General features: G+C 38.1%; 1 protein-coding gene across 2 annotated transcripts in view; it reads left to right on the top strand.

Moving 5' to 3' along the window:
• Positions 1 to 18,180, top strand: part of LOC131166937 (WAT1-related protein At2g37460-like) — a 49,036-nt gene that overhangs the window by 19,773 nt on the left and 11,083 nt on the right. The window contains exons 4-5 of one of the 2 annotated variants that reach the window (XM_058125584.1): positions 3,466 to 3,627; positions 3,797 to 3,945. In XM_058125584.1, the coding sequence (XP_057981567.1) occupies positions 3,466 to 3,627; positions 3,797 to 3,945 (311 nt within the window). The remainder of the gene's footprint in view (positions 1 to 3,465; positions 3,628 to 3,796; positions 3,946 to 18,180) is intronic. The other variant, XM_058125585.1, reaches the window with a different exon arrangement.

An 18,180-nucleotide genomic window follows, 5' to 3' on the forward strand; every position in this document is an offset into this window, starting at 1 on the left:
AAGCAAATGCCAGATACTCAATTTCGGCGGAGAAGTGAGAGACTGTAGTTTGTTTCTTAGTGCGTTAGGAAATGGGGCTAGTGCCAGGCTAAATAAAGAAATCGGTGGTGGAGCGGCGAGTGAGTGGACAACTAACCTAATCCGAATCAGAATAAGCAGAGACTTGAAGAGTGTTGGCAATAGAAAAAAAATAAGCCTTGACTTGGAGGTGCCTTAATGTATCGAAGAATTCGTACAACATCATAATGTGGTTGTCTGGGTTGGTGCATAAATTGACTTAGAATGTTTACTGGAAACAAAATTTTGGGACGAGTGATTGTGAGATATATCAAACACCCAGCGAGTTGTCGAAATGAGCTTGGATCAGATAGAAAATTTCCATCAGTATTATTGAGCTTGAGGTTTTGTTCCATGGGAAAGTTGGCAGGACGGGAACCAAAATGACTGCTATCAGTGAGGATGTAAAAAACATATTTTCGTTGATTAAGAAATATGCTAGTAGGAAAGCGAACAACTTCGAGGCAAAGGAAATATTTCAGTTTGTCAAGATCTTTGAGTTTGAATTTTGAGCAAACATGACCTTAAAATTGCTAATATCGGAGAGATCATTATCTGCCATGAGAATGTCATCAACATAAACAAGTATGAGAGTAAAAGATTGACCCCGAGAGCGGGTGAAGAGAGAGTGATCGACTTGAGATTGAGTGAAACCCTCAGCAAGTAAAACAGTAGATAATTTAGAGAACCAATTGCGAGAGGCTTGCTTAAGGCCATAAAGTGATTTCTGAAGACTATGAACACGAGTCTCTCACTGTGTGCAATAATCCGGTGGAAGGGTCATATAAACCTCCTCATTGAGGTCACATTTTGGACGACCACACCCTTAACCTTTGCTATTAGGAGGATGAGAAAAATTACGAGGGATTGCCATGGCAGCATATTTTGTTGGAACACTAGAGATATGAAGAAGGTGTTGCCTCTCTTCTTGACGCAAAATTGAATAGACCTTGGTAATAGGAGGTAAAAGATCCATGACTAAAATTTGGCTACAAATTTTAGCATATAAGTCATGTAACCCCATCAAAAATTGAAAAATACGCTTAGTGTCTTGCATTCGGGTTAATTCTTTTAAGACACCACAAGTGCGCTGTGGTGTGGAGGCAAGCATAGCGAGTTCATCCCAATAACCTTTAAGTGTTGTAAAATACATAGATGGTCATGGAGCTTTGGGTGAGAGTAGCAATGTCACACTTCAACTTGAAAATTTTAGATCAGACTGTGAACAATGGATTTATCAATGGAGTTGAGGATCCATGATAAGATCATATTACTGCAACGTTTTCATAATTGAGTTTTTGCTGAGTAGGACGTTGGTTTGGGGAGGGTACCATTAACGAAACTAAACTTATTTTTGACATTCAAGGCCATTTTCATGGCCCTCTTTCAGGTAGGATAATTGTCACCATAGAGAAGGGCGAAGATTACGATGACACCTAGGTGATCAGCATAATGGAGAAAATATGGAGAAGACATATTCGAAATTGATAGGGATGTTGGATTAGAGGAGACCTCTGGAGATGTGATGTTGGATATGATTGCAAAAGAAAAAAAAAAAAAAAATAAAAATAAATTCAATCAGTGTTGAAAAAAAAGTATACGGAGAACCTATTTGATATCATATAAGTTTATCACTTTACTAGAAGTTTAAATTGTTTGGTTGTGGACCAACCATCTATATTAAACTTTAACGACAAAAAAGGAATGCTAAATCCCTCCCTACTTTTTGGATGGTATGGATGGAGAGAAACACGTGAGTTTGTTTAGGGAGAGGAGAATTCTCTCTGCCGGCTCAAAGACATATGGCTCAAAATTTTAACCTTTTGGTGCATTGGTGTAATTGTTGACTCTTTGAAGTGTAGGTTATCTGTACATGGGACCTTTGGTGATTCTTCAATTACATATCCTTTTTTACTGATTAAGCGCAAAAAAATAAAACTAAAAAAACAATCAACAACCAACAATTTATATAGATTATATGTTGGTCAAGCGGGAAAGAACATATCCAAAAAGTAATTTGTCTTGCACTCTTCATAGTGCGCCCATTTCCCCTTGCTTGGTTCTTAAGAAGGAATTGTCTTAGGATTTTTATTTTTGTAGAATCCTTAATGATGAGATTAGTGGGCTCTCTTTATTACTTAGGACTTGTTTGGTATTATTTTTGTTCTTGATTTTCTATTTTTGTTTCTATATATAAAAAAATAGACTATGAAAATGCATTTGTTTAAGTTACTGATTTTCTATTTTTATTGACAATTTTCATTTATTTGTTAAATTTTTTTCTGATTTTCAGTTGTTTAGCAACCTGTTATTAGAATACTTTAATATTCAAAATAAATGTTTTTAGATTAAATCATTAGTTTTATCTAAACTTTTAATTAAAATTAGAATTAAAATTAAATGATGGTATGGATTTAAAAAATAATTAAAATAAAATATCCATAAAATTTCTAAAAAATTCAAAATTATTAAACCAAATATCTGGCCCATTTTGTCACCCCTACTCAGAACTGCCATTTTCTAGGCATCTCCCATTCAAACTCATTGCCCATCTCCAGCACCACCCCTTTTCTTTGGAGTAGTACCAATTTTGTTAGATAGCCTAGCAATCTACTTCTCCATAGCCTAGCAATCTACTTCTCCCATCCTTTTACCTCTTCTCTCGTAGAATTCCCTTTTCTTTGGAGTAGTACCAATTTTGCCTCCAAACTCATTGCATTAAATGATGCTATTCCCTTACACTTCATGGGCCTAAATCAAGACTTTTAAATCTCTTATCTCCTCGGCATCTTCTTCTTTTATTCGAATTTTTTTTTTGGTTTTAACTGTTCCGCTTGCAACATTACTCCCGACGCCATAACTAATACTGACCCTTAGGATTTCGAGGAGCCAATGACTTCCGGCTCAATGCCTTTTCTTCCAAGCCAAACTCTGCTTTATTTTCTGGCCTTTTCTTGATGTGATGACTCCAAATCTGACTGATCTGCGAGCAGATTATCTGATTTGGCTTCGTACTCAGGATTTGAAAAGCTTTTCAGCTTAGATGGGATTGAAAGTCAGCTCAACTCTGCACAAAACCCGATCCTCCTCCGTCCAACGGTCGTTCTCGTCCCACCCTTCTTTCATTACACCGCTTCTTTTTACTTAAATGTTCCTCTGAGCTCAAATTCCTCCAGATTTCGCCTAGATCTTGAAATCACCTACCAGAGCTGCCTTAATCTCTGCAGATTTCATCCTTATTGGCGTGATTGGGATTACCGTTTCAGACGGGAAGCCCCTGCGCCGCCCTCTCTCTACTCTCCCTTTTCGGAGAAGCTTCAGTAATATTCATTTAAGAAGGTAAAAAATTCTGAGAGTTATGTTAGAAGCTAGTATCGTTACTAATCTTTGGGCTGTATGATTTTGCAGAGGCATGTTACTCGGAAATACCCAGCAGAATTGTCATTGACAGCAATGATGAACTTGTTTGGCAGCCTGCAAACAGCCACAGTCTCAGCATTTGTTGTCAAAGGGTCATCATGGGACCTCAAGTGGGACGGAGGCCTTTCCCTGATCACCGTATTGCTGGGAGTATGCCAAAAATGCCTGACCTGACCTTATGTCTTTTGTTTTAGCGAAATGAAATGGAATGAAATTGAATTTGTCGCTATCAGCGTTAAAATTCTTATTCCATTCCATTCCATTCGGAAGATTCAATACTGAATTAGTCCTAGCTAATAGAGGGAGGGGACTATTGCAGGGAATTATGGTGACGGGGGAAACCTACGTGCTTGTTTGGATCATTAAAAATAAGGGACCTGTGTTCGGCTCTGCGTTTAACCCACTGCTCATTCTCTTCTCCTTTCTTCTGCAGACGTTTGTGTTGGGGAACTCTCCTCACTTGGGCAGGTATGCATAATCCGTGCAGGCACTTGTTTATATTCATTGTGAAAATGTTCACTTCTCTGGCCACCTAGACAACGTCTGGCCTGCTGTGAAATAGTGTGATGGTAAACAGGTGGAAAATAAATAAATAAATAAATAAAACATTCAGGGCGCAACATGCTTAATTGTGGCAAATTAATTTTTAAAAATATTAAAATAATTATGAAATAGTTTTATTTTCTAGTTTTTCAAGATTATGTAAGTAATCTAAAAAATAATAAAATTTATTTAACAAATTTTTGACATAAATTTGAAAGATTAGAAAATAACATAATATTTTTATAATTATTCAAAAAGTTAAAAAAAAAAAAATGATCTTTCACAAGTGCACGATTTAATTAAGGGAGTGAATAGAAAGCAAAACATGAAAAAATTTTGGTATTTGTAATCACGTTCAACTAATTTTTAATTCAACTAAACGATGTTTAAAATAATAATAATTATGGACTCGAGTGCTATGTCAATTATTCTTGAAATTATTTAAAAACTTTAGAATATATTTAGTAAATGTTGAAATATGTGTAGTGGTCTAAAATTAGGATAAAAATTCATTAATAGCCCCAAAATTTCAGAATATGACACTCAACCCATTAATATTTTCTTCCTCTTTTATGTTTTCCCTGTTTCAATTAGGGCCTTATTTTGTTTGCATCAAATTTATGTTTGTAAAAAAAAAAAAAAGGGTTAAAAAAAAACGGTTATTGACGGGGTCCATGATTTCCTTCAACTAAGCATCATAAGAAAATAAATTTATTCTTTTTTTCTTTTCTATGTTTGGATTATAGATTTTGTAAGAAAAAAGAAAATAAGATATAAATTACTTTTTTCCATTTTTTCTACTTTCAAATATGAGAAAAAAATCATTTATTGAATAGCATTTTTTGAAAAACAAGAAATTGGTGGATGGGTTTGTTGAGATGTTGTGTGTTTTGTTTCCTTTATTCATTTATTTATTTATTAAGAAGTGGGCGGCACCTCCTAGTATTTGTTAATATGTCCTCACTTTTGGCGGAGAAATACCATGGTTATAAGATAAGCAAAAGGGAGAATATTGATAAATAAAATAAAATTCTCTCAAAAAACAACATCAAAAACTAATCAAACCAAGACAACATATTTAAATAATGGTAACTAAGAAAAACGCATAAATAAAAACACAAAAAAAAAAAAAAAAAAACCTTAGAAATCAAAATTCACCAATTAAGACTTGAAATTTGAACCAATGATGAATGGAAGTGAGTCTCAATCTAACCATTCGAAGATAATCTTTTAGATAATGTGGTTAAATATGTTATTCGTAGATTACATTGAAATCAACCGCACTATTCTCTTCTCTATATTGATTTATCACTATGAAGTTCACTCCTAGCTTTGCTACTAGCTCCTTCTAAAAATCTCAAAGATACTCCAAAATACATCTACCTATTCAAAGTTAATCAACTACCAATCGCGAGTCATTTTTAATAATCACATTAAAATAATAGAATTATTTGTACAAATGAATTTCTTTTCGGATTGCTTTTAATTCTGCACTATTATTTGTGCTATTGTCAAAATATCTTGAAAAGCTGCCTTCGCCATGCCATGACTATCTCGAATAATTCTTCCACCTCCCGAAGTATCCGAATTGTTTCTATAACTTCCATCACAATTAAATTTTATCCATCCTGCTAGAGGTTTAACTCATGAAATACTTTTTCCAGTGCAAACTTTCTGATGCTTAATTTGAAACTCTTCCAAAATCGTAATGTTTGACTTCTTCAATTTTTGAAAAAGATTGGTGCTTTTGTTAAGCCCCGAACTCTAAAATGGAACCCACGGGTGAAAATATAACCTAACTTGTTTCCTGTATCATACAAATCATCAGAGATACAGTATAATAGATGAGGGTCTGACCATGTGGGGTTCCCAGACACCCTAAATACATCCAACCACAATCATATACGCAGTGGAAAAAGTCATTTTATATCAACATATGCAGTACAATACTAGAGTCTATACAAGAGCAGAACATGATTCTAACAAAACGTATAAATTGGGTGCTCAAATACAACTCAAAATGATAACCTAACAAACTACAGTCCTAACACTACTTAAGCGCTAACGCAGTACACCAGTCACTACGCTTCTTACACCAGGACGCTAGTTTTGGTTACTTAAAGGACCTGTAAAAATGTGCGTACAGCAGGGATGAGACGCATCTCAGTAAGGAAGAATACAGGTTATATCGATGTGTGACATTTGAGTGTTATCATGATGCAACACACGCAGTTAAATGCAAATCTAGTACTAATTTACACAGTACATCCACGCACACACAACACATGTTCAGCAATTTTGGTGTCGTCACACCCTTCGGCCCAAAGTTGGTTCGGTATTCCGGCGTTGGCTCGTAGCCAACCCGCAAAAGCTCGACGCCACTGGCACATGACTAGTCCTCAACTCCCATGACATCGTATTGGCGCTAATTGGTAGATTCACACCCTTCGGTCTGATTTGCCGGAATAGGCTTATGCCTTTGGATATAGAGCCGATCACTCTTGCTTACGTGGCAGGCGATAAATACACGCCCTCGAATATAAAGCCGGTCACCCTCAGTCCCTGGAATCATTGGAATCGCGATCCCATCAGTCGCATATCACACACACATGCATGTCAAAACACATTTGGTAATCTAAATCATGATTTTCCAAACAAATATAGTTTAAACAAGGTCAAGGCACGACTATCCCAATATCATAGTATAAATCACACATATACTTGGTTTTCAACAAAACCTGGAACTCAGCTCGTTGTCCCCTTTTCCCCAAAACTATAATAATGAAAAATCCATAGTTTTTCCTGTTAGATCCTCACATATGAGTAGCCAAAAACACACAGGATCGTAGACCACAGTTTCACCGAGTCTGATTTCAAAAATAACCAATATAACACAGTTTCTCCTTATCTTAACCCTGCATAAAAAAAACCTAAACTCCAAGATTCCTAAACAGCGAACCGAGTTTCAAAACCTATAAATCACAGTATACAATATACTTACAAGACCATCATCTACAAAACTACCAAATTAAAAATGAAAATCGAGCCTTACCTTGATTTTTTGTCAAAATCCGAAAACCTCTGAAACGAGATTCTGATTCGTAGAAATTGTAGAGAATCCTTCCACAATTCTCGTGGTAACTTTTGTTTCCTGATTCCAACAACGATTGGTGAAGAAATCTAGAGAGAGAGAGTAGGGAGAGGTTTAGAGAGAGAGATATGTGAGAAACTTTATTAAGAAGAAAAAAGAATTTCCTTTTATAACCCTTTGACCCAGGTAATTTCGTCAATGAAATGGTACCTTCGTCGACGAATCTTTCATTGAATTTGTTGACGAATCGATGGCCTCGTCGACGAATTCTAATATTTCCCGATTTTTGAAACCCCTCGTTGACGAGGCTCTGAATTTCATCGACGAGAAAAACACACACTTTGTCGATGAAGCCTTATAAATTTCAATTTTGCCCCTCTCTTAATATTTAAACTCATTATCACGGTTCGGGTTCTTACAATCTCCCATCCTTACAAAAAATTTCGTGCTTGAAATTTGCCATCTCTCATTCACAGATTCATATATATAATTAAACACAGACATAACTCAATAGCGAACTGGTGATCACCACAGCGCAGTCTCATCATGCATATACATATACATGCCCTCACTTATGGCGAAGGAATACCGTGGTTACATATACAACGGTCTCAGGAGTTCATAATACACACACTCCTGACGACTAACCACCTATCCCAACCCACAGTAGGATCATGTACAAGTGCTCAAAATAACTATAGATACTTTCGACGTATTTTTGTTTCCAGTTCCCAAGAAGCTTTAACCTCGTGGTACGAAACTTCTGAACTTTACAGTCCAAAACCTGAACAGGTATCTCCTTATATGCTAAAGTATTTTCAATTTTCAATTTTCAATTCATCATAACTAATAACATGTAAATGATCCAACACGTACCTCCTCAACATGAAAACGTGAAACACATCATGGACCTTCGAAAGTGCTGGAGGTAATGCAACTCTATAGGCTACCGTACCCATTCGCTCAAGTATGGTTTGATATGCCTCGGACTCAACTTGCCTTTCCTCCCAAATCTCATCACCCATTTTATCGGAGCAATACGTAGAAATACCTTACCTCTCATTTTGAATTCTAACTCATGGCGACGAACATTTGCGTAACTCTTCTGCCGATTCTGAGCTAATCTAATCCTCTCCCGGATCAAACCCACCTTCTCAAATGCCTGCTGCACAAGTTTAGGTCCTAACACCTGACATTCACTAACCTCATCCCAACATAAAGGAAATTGATACCTCCGACCATATAAAGCCTCGAACGGTATCATCCTGATACTAGACTAGAAGCTGTTGTTACAAGCAAACCCCACCAAAGTCTAACACATAAGCATGCAACATATCTTCCGATATTTGAATCGTCCTTGTCGACTGTCCATCAGTCTGGAGGTGGAATGTTGTACTGAAAGTAAGTTTTGTCTCCAGTGTCTCCTGCAAGCTCACCCAGAATCGAGAAGTAAACCTTAGATCTCGGATCGATACTATGGACACCGATACTCCGTGCATTCTTACAATCTCATGCACATACAACTCTGTTAGCCCACTCAAAGGATAGCTAACTCTTATCGGTATGAAATGAGCAGATTTCGTCAATCTATCTACCATCACCTAAATAGCATTCTGTCCGTGAAACGTTAGCGGCAATCCGGTCACAAAATCCATGAAAATATGCTCCCATTTCCACACCAGAATAGACAAAGGCTGCAACGGCCCTATCAGCCTCTGATGTTCAGCTTTTACTTGCTGACACATTAGACACCGCTCCACGAACCGCGCAATTTGCCTCTTCATACCAGACCATCAGAAGATCTCGTGCAAGTCTCGATACATCTTCATACTACCAGAATGTATCGTATACATAGAACGATGTGCTTCCTCTAGAATCGTCTTTCTGATCTCATCATCGTTCGGAACACACAGTCTGGTCCTAAACCTCAACACACCTCCCTCAGAGATGTTAAAACTTGTAGCCAGTTCCTACTGTACATTTTCCACAACTTCTGCCAACTCTGCATCACCAGCCTGCGCGGCTTTTATATGCTCAAATAGGGTCGGTTGGATCATCAAACCAGCAAGATAAGTCTGATGATCACTAACCACGAACTCTATACCTGAACTTTCCAAATCCTGTCTAATGTAACACTGAGTTACAACCGCAGATACAGTCGTAGGCCCCGACTTCTGACTTAACGTATCAGCTACCACATTAGCCTTCCTCGGGTGATAATTGATCGTGCAATCGTAGTCCTTAATCAACTCTAGCTACCGCTTCTGCCTCATGTTTAACTCTCTCTGTGTGAAGAAATACTTAAGACTCTTATGGTCTGTGAAGATCTCACACTGCACCTTGTACAGATAATGTCGTCAGATCTTCAGTGCATGCACAACGGCAGCCAACTCCAAATTGTGTGTAGGGTAGTTTTTCTTATATTCTTTCAGTTGCCGAGAAGCATACGCTACTACCTTACCTTGTTGCATAAGCACACATCCCAAGCATTTCAAAAACGCGTCACTTTAAATCACAAATCCACCATCCCCCGAAGGAATGGTCAACATTGGAGCAGTAATCAGCTGGTGCTTTAACTCTTGAAAGCATTGCTCGTAATCACTGGTCCACCCAAACTGAACTCCCTTCCTGGTCAATCGTGTTATAAGTCTAGACAATTTAAAGAAACCCTCGACGAACCGACGATAGTAACCCGCTAATCCTAGAAAGCTGCGAACTTCCTGCACATTCTTCGGCCTTATCCAGTTGACCACAACTTCAATCTTATTAGGATCAACTGATATATCATCCCCAATAACCACATAGCCTAAGAACGCAATCTGACTCAACCAAAATTTGCACTTCTTCAGTTTAGCATATAACTTCTTCTCCCTTAGAATCTGTAACACTAACTTCAAATGTTTCACGTGCTCTTTCGTATTTCTTACGTATACCAGGATGTCATTAATAAATACAACCACGAACCGATCCATGTACTCATGGAAAACCCTGTTCATCAGATCCATGAACACCGTCGGAACATTCATCAATCCAAATGGCATGACTAAGAACTCAGTGGCCATATCTAGTTCGGAAAGTTAGTCTTCGCTACATCTTCCGATTTGACCCTCACCAGATGATATCCTGACCTCAAGTCGATCTTCGAAAGGACTCGCGTTCCCTACAATTGATGAAAGAGATTACCTATACGAGGTAAAGGATAGCGATTATTTATATTTACCTTGTTAATCTCACGGTAATTAATGCACATCCGCATCGATCCGTCCTTCTTCTTCACAAACAACACTGGAGCTCCCTAGGACAAAATACTATGTCGAATGAATCTCCTGTCCAGTAGTTCTTGCAACTGCTCCTTCAATTTTCGAAGTTCTGTTGGAGTCATCCGGTACGAAGCTTTAGAGATCGGTGCCTTACCAGGTAGAAACAGATCCGGGAACTCGCTGACTACCCGAATGTCCTCGAGTTTCAACTCATCCCGCAATGGTTCCTTTATACAAGTTAGGTACTGATATCCGTCTAAGAGTAGTCCCCTGGCCTGTAGTGCTGACAGAATCTGTGGCGCTGAACGCACACACGATTCCACAAATTCGTATTTCTGCTCCCCAAAAGGTCTGAAAACTACCACTTTCTTACGACAGTCGATCACAACATAACTGGAGAACAACCAATCCATCCGCAGAATGATATCGAACGGACATGTCGTATACCACAAGATTCGTTGGTAGCAGCTTCTTCTGAATTTCCACTAGGTAGTCTACCAATATCCTCCTACAGAAAGATAAACTCCCAGATGATGTAGTAATAGATAACATCTCATTCATATCTCGGGTCTCAACCCCACTGTCCCACAAAATTCGCAGATACAAAGGAATGAGTTGCACCCGAATCAAACAAATAGAAGTTTTATTTGAAAGCAATAATAAGGTACCTGTCACCACTTTACCTGCATGCTCAGCATCCGCTGGAGTAAGGGAGTATACTCTAGCCGGATTTGTATTCGTCTGAGCGGTTCCCCAAGATATTTGATTGCTCCTCCGTCCCACTAATTGCAGGCACATCTTGCCTCGGTGCTTGACAATCACGAGACTTGTGGCCTGCCTGGCCACATGTAGCAACTACCTCCAAATGATCGACGCTCACTCTCGTGCCGCGTGTGACATTTGATACAACGACCACCAATATGGCTCCCTTGAGAATCCTAGCACTCGGTATTCTGGCGGTAACCCGAGCCCTTGCTCCTCTTCTTCCACGATCCCTGACGAGATCCTGTCTGAGAACCAGAAGGTACTGACCTCTTCCTTGATTTTGGATATGCTTCATCATCTCGAATACCAGTCTCGATCATCGTTGCCTTATCCACTAACACCGAGAACTTGCGGATATTGAAGCATACCCACCAGTCTGCAAATATAGTTCCTCAAACCCTTATTGAACTTCTAAGTCTTCTCATACTCGCTCGAGATCATACATGGTGTAAAGCGGGACAGTTCTATGTACCGAGCCGCATACCCCTGCACCTTCAAACTCCCTTAACGAACGCAGAAAACTCATCTGCCTTTGCATCACGTACTGAAGCCGGGAAGTATCTGTCAAAGAACACCTCCTTTAAACGGCTCCACGTTATCTCCTTTGAACCGGCTCTCTGCTTTTCCAGCAGACTCATCGCAGTCCACAATTGACCCGCCTCCCCAGATAGCTGGAAGGTGGCATAGAGAACTCTCTGCCTATCCGTGTAGTGTAGGACATCCAAGATCCTCTCAGTCTTCTCCACCTAATCCTCTGCCATTGTCAGGTCAGGTCTTTCAAAGAATGTCGGAGGATGTATGCGTGTGAACCTCTCGATGGTGCACCCTGTAGCAGTAGGAGAGCGCTCGCGTCTCCCCACACTCCACTCGATCTCCCGTAATACTTGCCTCGTCAAACCTCGAGGCACAGAAGGAGACTCATCACACGCAGTCTCCTCAGAGCCACTACGCAGGTTATTATCCTTGGGCTCCATGCTGCAACACAATAGGAATCTATCAGTATCCCTACAACACATAAGGTTAACATAATAATTTACACTAATCGTGTTAACTACTCCCTGTTAGGTGTATGTCTGTCCTATCACACTAACACGAAAGTCATCAATGATCTGTCCTGCTTTTATTGGAATCGTCATCCTAGGAAAAACACAGAATACCGTCGACAAATCTCTGTTTAGCAACCAAACAACCCATATCTAATTCTACCCATATCTACATCATATACTCTGCTATATACTCATAACTAAGCCTAACCAAGTCTAAAAGATCTAGTAACTTGGTTAGCTCTGATACCAAGCTGTCATGTCCTGAACCTCGAAATGAGATCTAGGGGTGAAAATGTAACCTAACTTGTTCCTGTATCATTCAAATCATCAGAGATACAGTACAATGGATGAGGGTCTGACCTTGTGGGGTTCCTAGGCACCCTAAACACATCTAACCACAATCATATACGCAGCGGAAAAAGTCATTCTATATCAACATATGCAGTACCATACCAGAATCTATACAAGAGCAGAACACGACTCTAACAAAATGTACAAATTTGGTGCCCAAATACAACTTAAAATGGCAACCCAACAAACTACAGTCCTAACACTTACCCAAGCGCTAACGCAGTACACCGACCACTATGCTCCCTACATTAGGACGCTAGTTTCGACTACTCGAAGGACTTGTAAAAGTGTATATACAGTAAGGGTGAGACACCTCTTAGTAAGGAAGAACACTTGTTATATCGGTGTGTGACATTTGAGTGTTATCATGATGCAACATATACACAATTAAATGCAAATCTAGTACTAATTTGCATAGTGCATACACGCACACACAACACATGATCAACAATCCAGGTGTCGTCACACCCTTCGGCTCGAAGTCGGTCCGGCATTTTGGCGTTGGCTCATAGCCGACCTGCGAAGCACGGCGCCATCGGCACATGGTCCTAGACTCCCATGGCATCGTACTGGCGCTAACTGGTGGATCCACACCCTTCGGCTTGATTTGCCGGAATAGGCTCACGCCCACAGATATAGAGCCGATCACTCTTGCCTATGTGGCAGGCGATAAACACACGCCCTCGAATATAGAGCAGGTCACTCTCAGTCTCTGGAATCATTGGAATTGCGGTCCTATCAACAATTTCGCATATCACACACATGCATGCTCATATAACCAAACAAACTACATTCATTTGGTAATCTAAATTAAGGTATTCCAAACAAATATAGTTTAAACAAGGTAAAGGCACGATTATCCCAATATTACAGTATAAATCACACATATACTCGGTTTTCAATCAATAAAATCCTGGATTCAGCCCGTCGCCCCTTTTTTCCCAAAACTATAATAATGAAAAACTCATAATTTTTCCCGTTAGATCCCTCTAAATCAGTAGCCAAAACACATATAAGACCGTGAACCACAGTTCCACCGAGTCTTATTTAAAAAATAACCAATATAACACAGTTTTTCCTTACCTCAACCTCGTATAACAAAACCTGAACTCTAAGGTTCCTAAACAGTGAACCGAGTTACAAAACCTACAAACTACAGTACATAATATACTCACAAGACCATCTTTTACAAAACTACCAAATCAGAAATGAAAATCGAATCTTACTTCGATATTTTGCCAAAACCCGAAAATTTTCGAAACGAGATTCCGATCTATAGAAATTGTAGAGAATCCTTCCATGATCCTCGTGGTAACGTCCGTTTCCCGATTCTAGCAACGATTGGTGAAGAAATCTAGAGAGAGAGAGAGAGAGAGAGTAAAGAGAGAAAGAGAGATATTTGAGAAAATGAAGAAGAAAAGAGAATTTCCTTTTATAGCCCTTTGACTTGGGTTATTTCGTCGACGAAATGGTAACTTTGTCGACGAATCTTTCACTGAATTCGTTGACGAATCGATGGCCTCGTTGACGAATCCTGATATTTCCTGATTTTCGAAACTCCTCTGCTTCTCGTCAACGAGGCTCTGAATTTTGTCGACGAGAAAAGCACACACTTCATCGACGAAATCTTGCTTCGTCGACGAAGCCTGGTAAATTCCAATTTTGCCCATTTCTTAATATTTACCCATTATCACGGTTCGGGTTCTTACAACTTTCAATTATAAAACTAACCCACTATCGAACACTTCTTCACATTTGATTTGCGCTTTGATAAATTCGTTTCATTCTCGCCTTGCATCTTCGATTCCAAAGGCGCCACATAATCAAACACGGAATCAGCCCGATTAAAATACCTTTAATTGATGATTTTCGAGCATAATGGAACTAATTAACCATTTTGTTTTTCTAGGAAAGAAATCGTTGGAAAGGAATCCACAATACCGCACTAGTCCGATACCAAACGTCTGAATCTATCTCACCTAAAGAAAAAATATGATCAATGTTTTCCTGAAGTCTGCACACAACAATCACATGCCGAAGTCATCGATATTCGTATGGCTTGAATTCTATCATCTACAGACAAGCATTTGAACCAGGTTTGGAATCTCGAATACCACACTAGTCCGATACCAAATGTCTGAAGCTACCTCACATAAAGAAAAAATATGATCCATGTTTTCCTGACTTCACTGCACGCAACAATCACATGCCGAAGCCATCGATATTCTTTTGGCTTGAATTCTATCATCTATAGCCAAGCATTTGAACTAGACTTTTCATAAACATATTGAGATTCTTGTGAGCAATAAAGATTGCCAAAACCAATCATTCTACATAAAATTATCACTTTTGTTCCACACTGCCTCCCATGCTGTTTTTGTAGAGAAATTACTATCAGGGGAAGACTTCCAGACGAATATATCCTTCTCACTTTTACCTGTCGGTACATGATGCAAAATTTCCATTGTTTTATCGACACCAACCAATTCTAATAATAAATTAGAGTTCTAATTATTATTTAGTCAGCAATCCTTACTGCACAACTTCTTGTTCGAAATATCCTTAGTGCTCACAAATAACGGGTCTGAAGATAGCCACCTATCAGACCAAAAAGAAGAGTTCTCACCTCTCACCAAAATTTTAACATTATTCATAACTTCTGAAATAGTGGCCATCATTGATCTCCAGAACCGAGATTCATTTGGTCTCCCCTTCCATGTTAATACATGATCATTTCTGCAATATTTAACTTTGAAAAAACTTGCCTATAGATTGTTAGAAGTGACCAGTCTAAAAAGCAAATTTCATGAGAAGAGATTTTTGAAATTCCTTAAAATCTCTCAAGCCCATACCCCCTTTCGAAGTAGGTTTACAAATTTTCCCCTAAGAGGCCAATGAATCTTCCTTTTACCTTCCACCTCTCCCCATAAAAAATTCGCAAAAAGCGAGTTAATGCGAGAATATGCGATTTGCGAGACCTTGATAACTGACATAAAATGAATAGGCATTTTAGATAACACACGTTTTAATAAAATCAATCTTCCACCTTACGATAGCAACTTAAATTTCCACCATACAATTTTCTTTCTAATCTTCTCCACCAAAGGCTCCAAGGTCCTTGAAGACAATTTTTTAGAGATCAAAGGCGCACCCAAATATGTAACTGAAAATTTACCTTTCATGAAACCCGTGATTCTTAATAAATCAAGTTTTCTGAGCATGAGTGATGTATTTGAAAGGAATAACGTTGACTTTGTTGTACTGATTTTTTAACTCGACCACTTTTTATACATATTCAAAAGCGTAAACCAAATTTCTAATAGACCTTTTCTCATCATTTGCAAAAATAAGAATATCATTTGCATATAACAAATGCGAAATCAATGGGGCCCCAATCGGATGATAAAATTGACCAGTACGACCTGTCTTATAATTTTTTCTACGTAACTTGATCAAAATCTCCTTTGTTATGATGAATAAATAAGGAGAAAGAGGGTCCCTTTACTGCAAGCCTCTCGTAGATTGAAAAAATCTTTTAAAGGTTCCGTTCATCATAACGGAAAACCACGGAGACTCCACATAATTGTTTATGAGCTTGCAAAATCTCTCAAAAAAACCAAAAGCCTTGAGAACTTCCAGAATAAAATTTCAGTTCATTCTGTCATAAGACTTAGTCATATCCAGTTTTACCATATATTGCCACTAGTCATTTTTTTGTACAAAGAATGAATAATTTCCTAAGCAAACGTAATATTCTCAAAATTACTACACCCAGGAATAAAAACACCTTGTTCATGCGAGACCAACTTAACGACAACCTCTATTAGTCTAAAAATAATAATCTTGGAAAGAATTTTATAAGCCACAAAGCATAAACTAATAGACCGAAAATTATCAAAGTAAGAAGGATTATCCACTTTCGAAATTAAAACAATAAACGAAGGGGAAAAGAACTTGGAAAGAGTAGTTCCCTAAAAAAAATCCTTTGTCGGCATCTAAGACATCTCTTTTTACAATGTCCCAGCAAGATATATAAAATTCAGAGCCAAATCCAAAAATTATCAAAGCAAGAAGGATTATTCACCTTTGAAATTAAAACAATAAACGAAGGGGAAAAGAACTTGGAAAGAGTAGTTCCCTAAAAAAAAAATCCTTTGTCGGCATCCAAGACATCTTTTTTTACAATGTCCTAGCAAGGTATATAAAATTCAGAGCCAAATCCATCTAGTCTTGGACTGCTTTTTTTGGGAATAGAGAACACTGCTCTTTTAAATTCTTTTGTCGGTTCAGCGCAAAGCAAATCATTATAAACATATGAAATTTGCATTTGAATTAACTCGGAAAGATCACAAGGTTCAACCACTGAAGAGTAAAAAAAAATTTTGAAAAAAAAAAAAACAGCAGCTTTATTATGAATAACTTCTGCACCATCCAATATCCTCTCGTCGTTCAGAACCATATGGTCTATACGATCCTTACTCCACCTCTGATTGATAACTGAATGGAAGAATTTAAAGTTATGATCCCCTTCAACCAACCATTTTTCTTTTCACAATTTGTCTTTGTCAAGATGCTTCCCTATTTTCCCACACCTGAATCTCCAACTTAGTATTTAAATAATCGGCTTCTACCTTAGAAAAACCTACTTGCAACTGATTTTCTAGAGATTTCATCCTTCCCTTAAGAGCTTTTAGGTTTTGTTCCACTCTTCCAAAGACATTTTTATTCCATGCACGTAAAGCAGCATTAGTTCTCTTAAGATGAATAACAAGTTTCAAAAGACTTGAGGCTGAATCATTCATGATCCAGCCATTTTAACGCACGACAAAAACAAATCATGTGAATTCCACATATTAAGGAATTGAAATGGGGTAGGGTCATACAAAGAGAATGACTTGTTCATATAAACCACCATAAGACTATGATATGAGGATTTTCGACTCAGATATTTGATTTGAACTAAACCATATAAGTTGGAAAATGTATTATTAATAAGAACTCGATCAAGTTTAGCCCAACTACGAGCCATCCCTTCATGGCCATTGCACGATGACACACGTAGGCCTGTGTTTGATAAATCAAATAGACCACAGTGATGTAAACATTCATTAAACTCCATCATAGGTAAAAACAATTTTGGATTTCCACCAATTCTTTCAGCATCCGTTTGAATAACATTAAATCACCCAAGACCAACCAAGGGACATCCAATTGGCACTCCTCCAGTTGACGCCATAATTCTATTCTTTCCATATAAGAACATTTGGCATAGACAAAACTCACCAAAATCCTTTGGCCGTCCTTGAAGAACCACTCGGAAATCATCTGAGTCGTGATTGAAAACACCTCAAAGGCATTCATATCATTCCAAAACAGCCACAATTTACCGTCCTGATTTTCATTAAATATAAAATAATGATAATTCAAAAAATTACCCAGCACTACCATCTGTTCCTCAGTCGCGAAAGGTTCTAAAATAGTAAACAAACTAACATTAAACTTATTAATTTTTCTTTTCATTTTTTCCATTTCTTTGTACTTTTTAAAATTTGATGGAGGCTTAATTTTTGGTAGTCTTAGTATTTATGAGATAAACATTAACTCCTTTGTATAATTATTGGAATAGTTAAGAACCACTTACATAAGT

This window comes from Malania oleifera, chromosome 10, assembly GCF_029873635.1.
Source record: "Malania oleifera isolate guangnan ecotype guangnan chromosome 10, ASM2987363v1, whole genome shotgun sequence".
In the NCBI taxonomy this organism is placed as follows: domain Eukaryota; kingdom Viridiplantae; phylum Streptophyta; class Magnoliopsida; order Santalales; family Ximeniaceae; genus Malania; species Malania oleifera.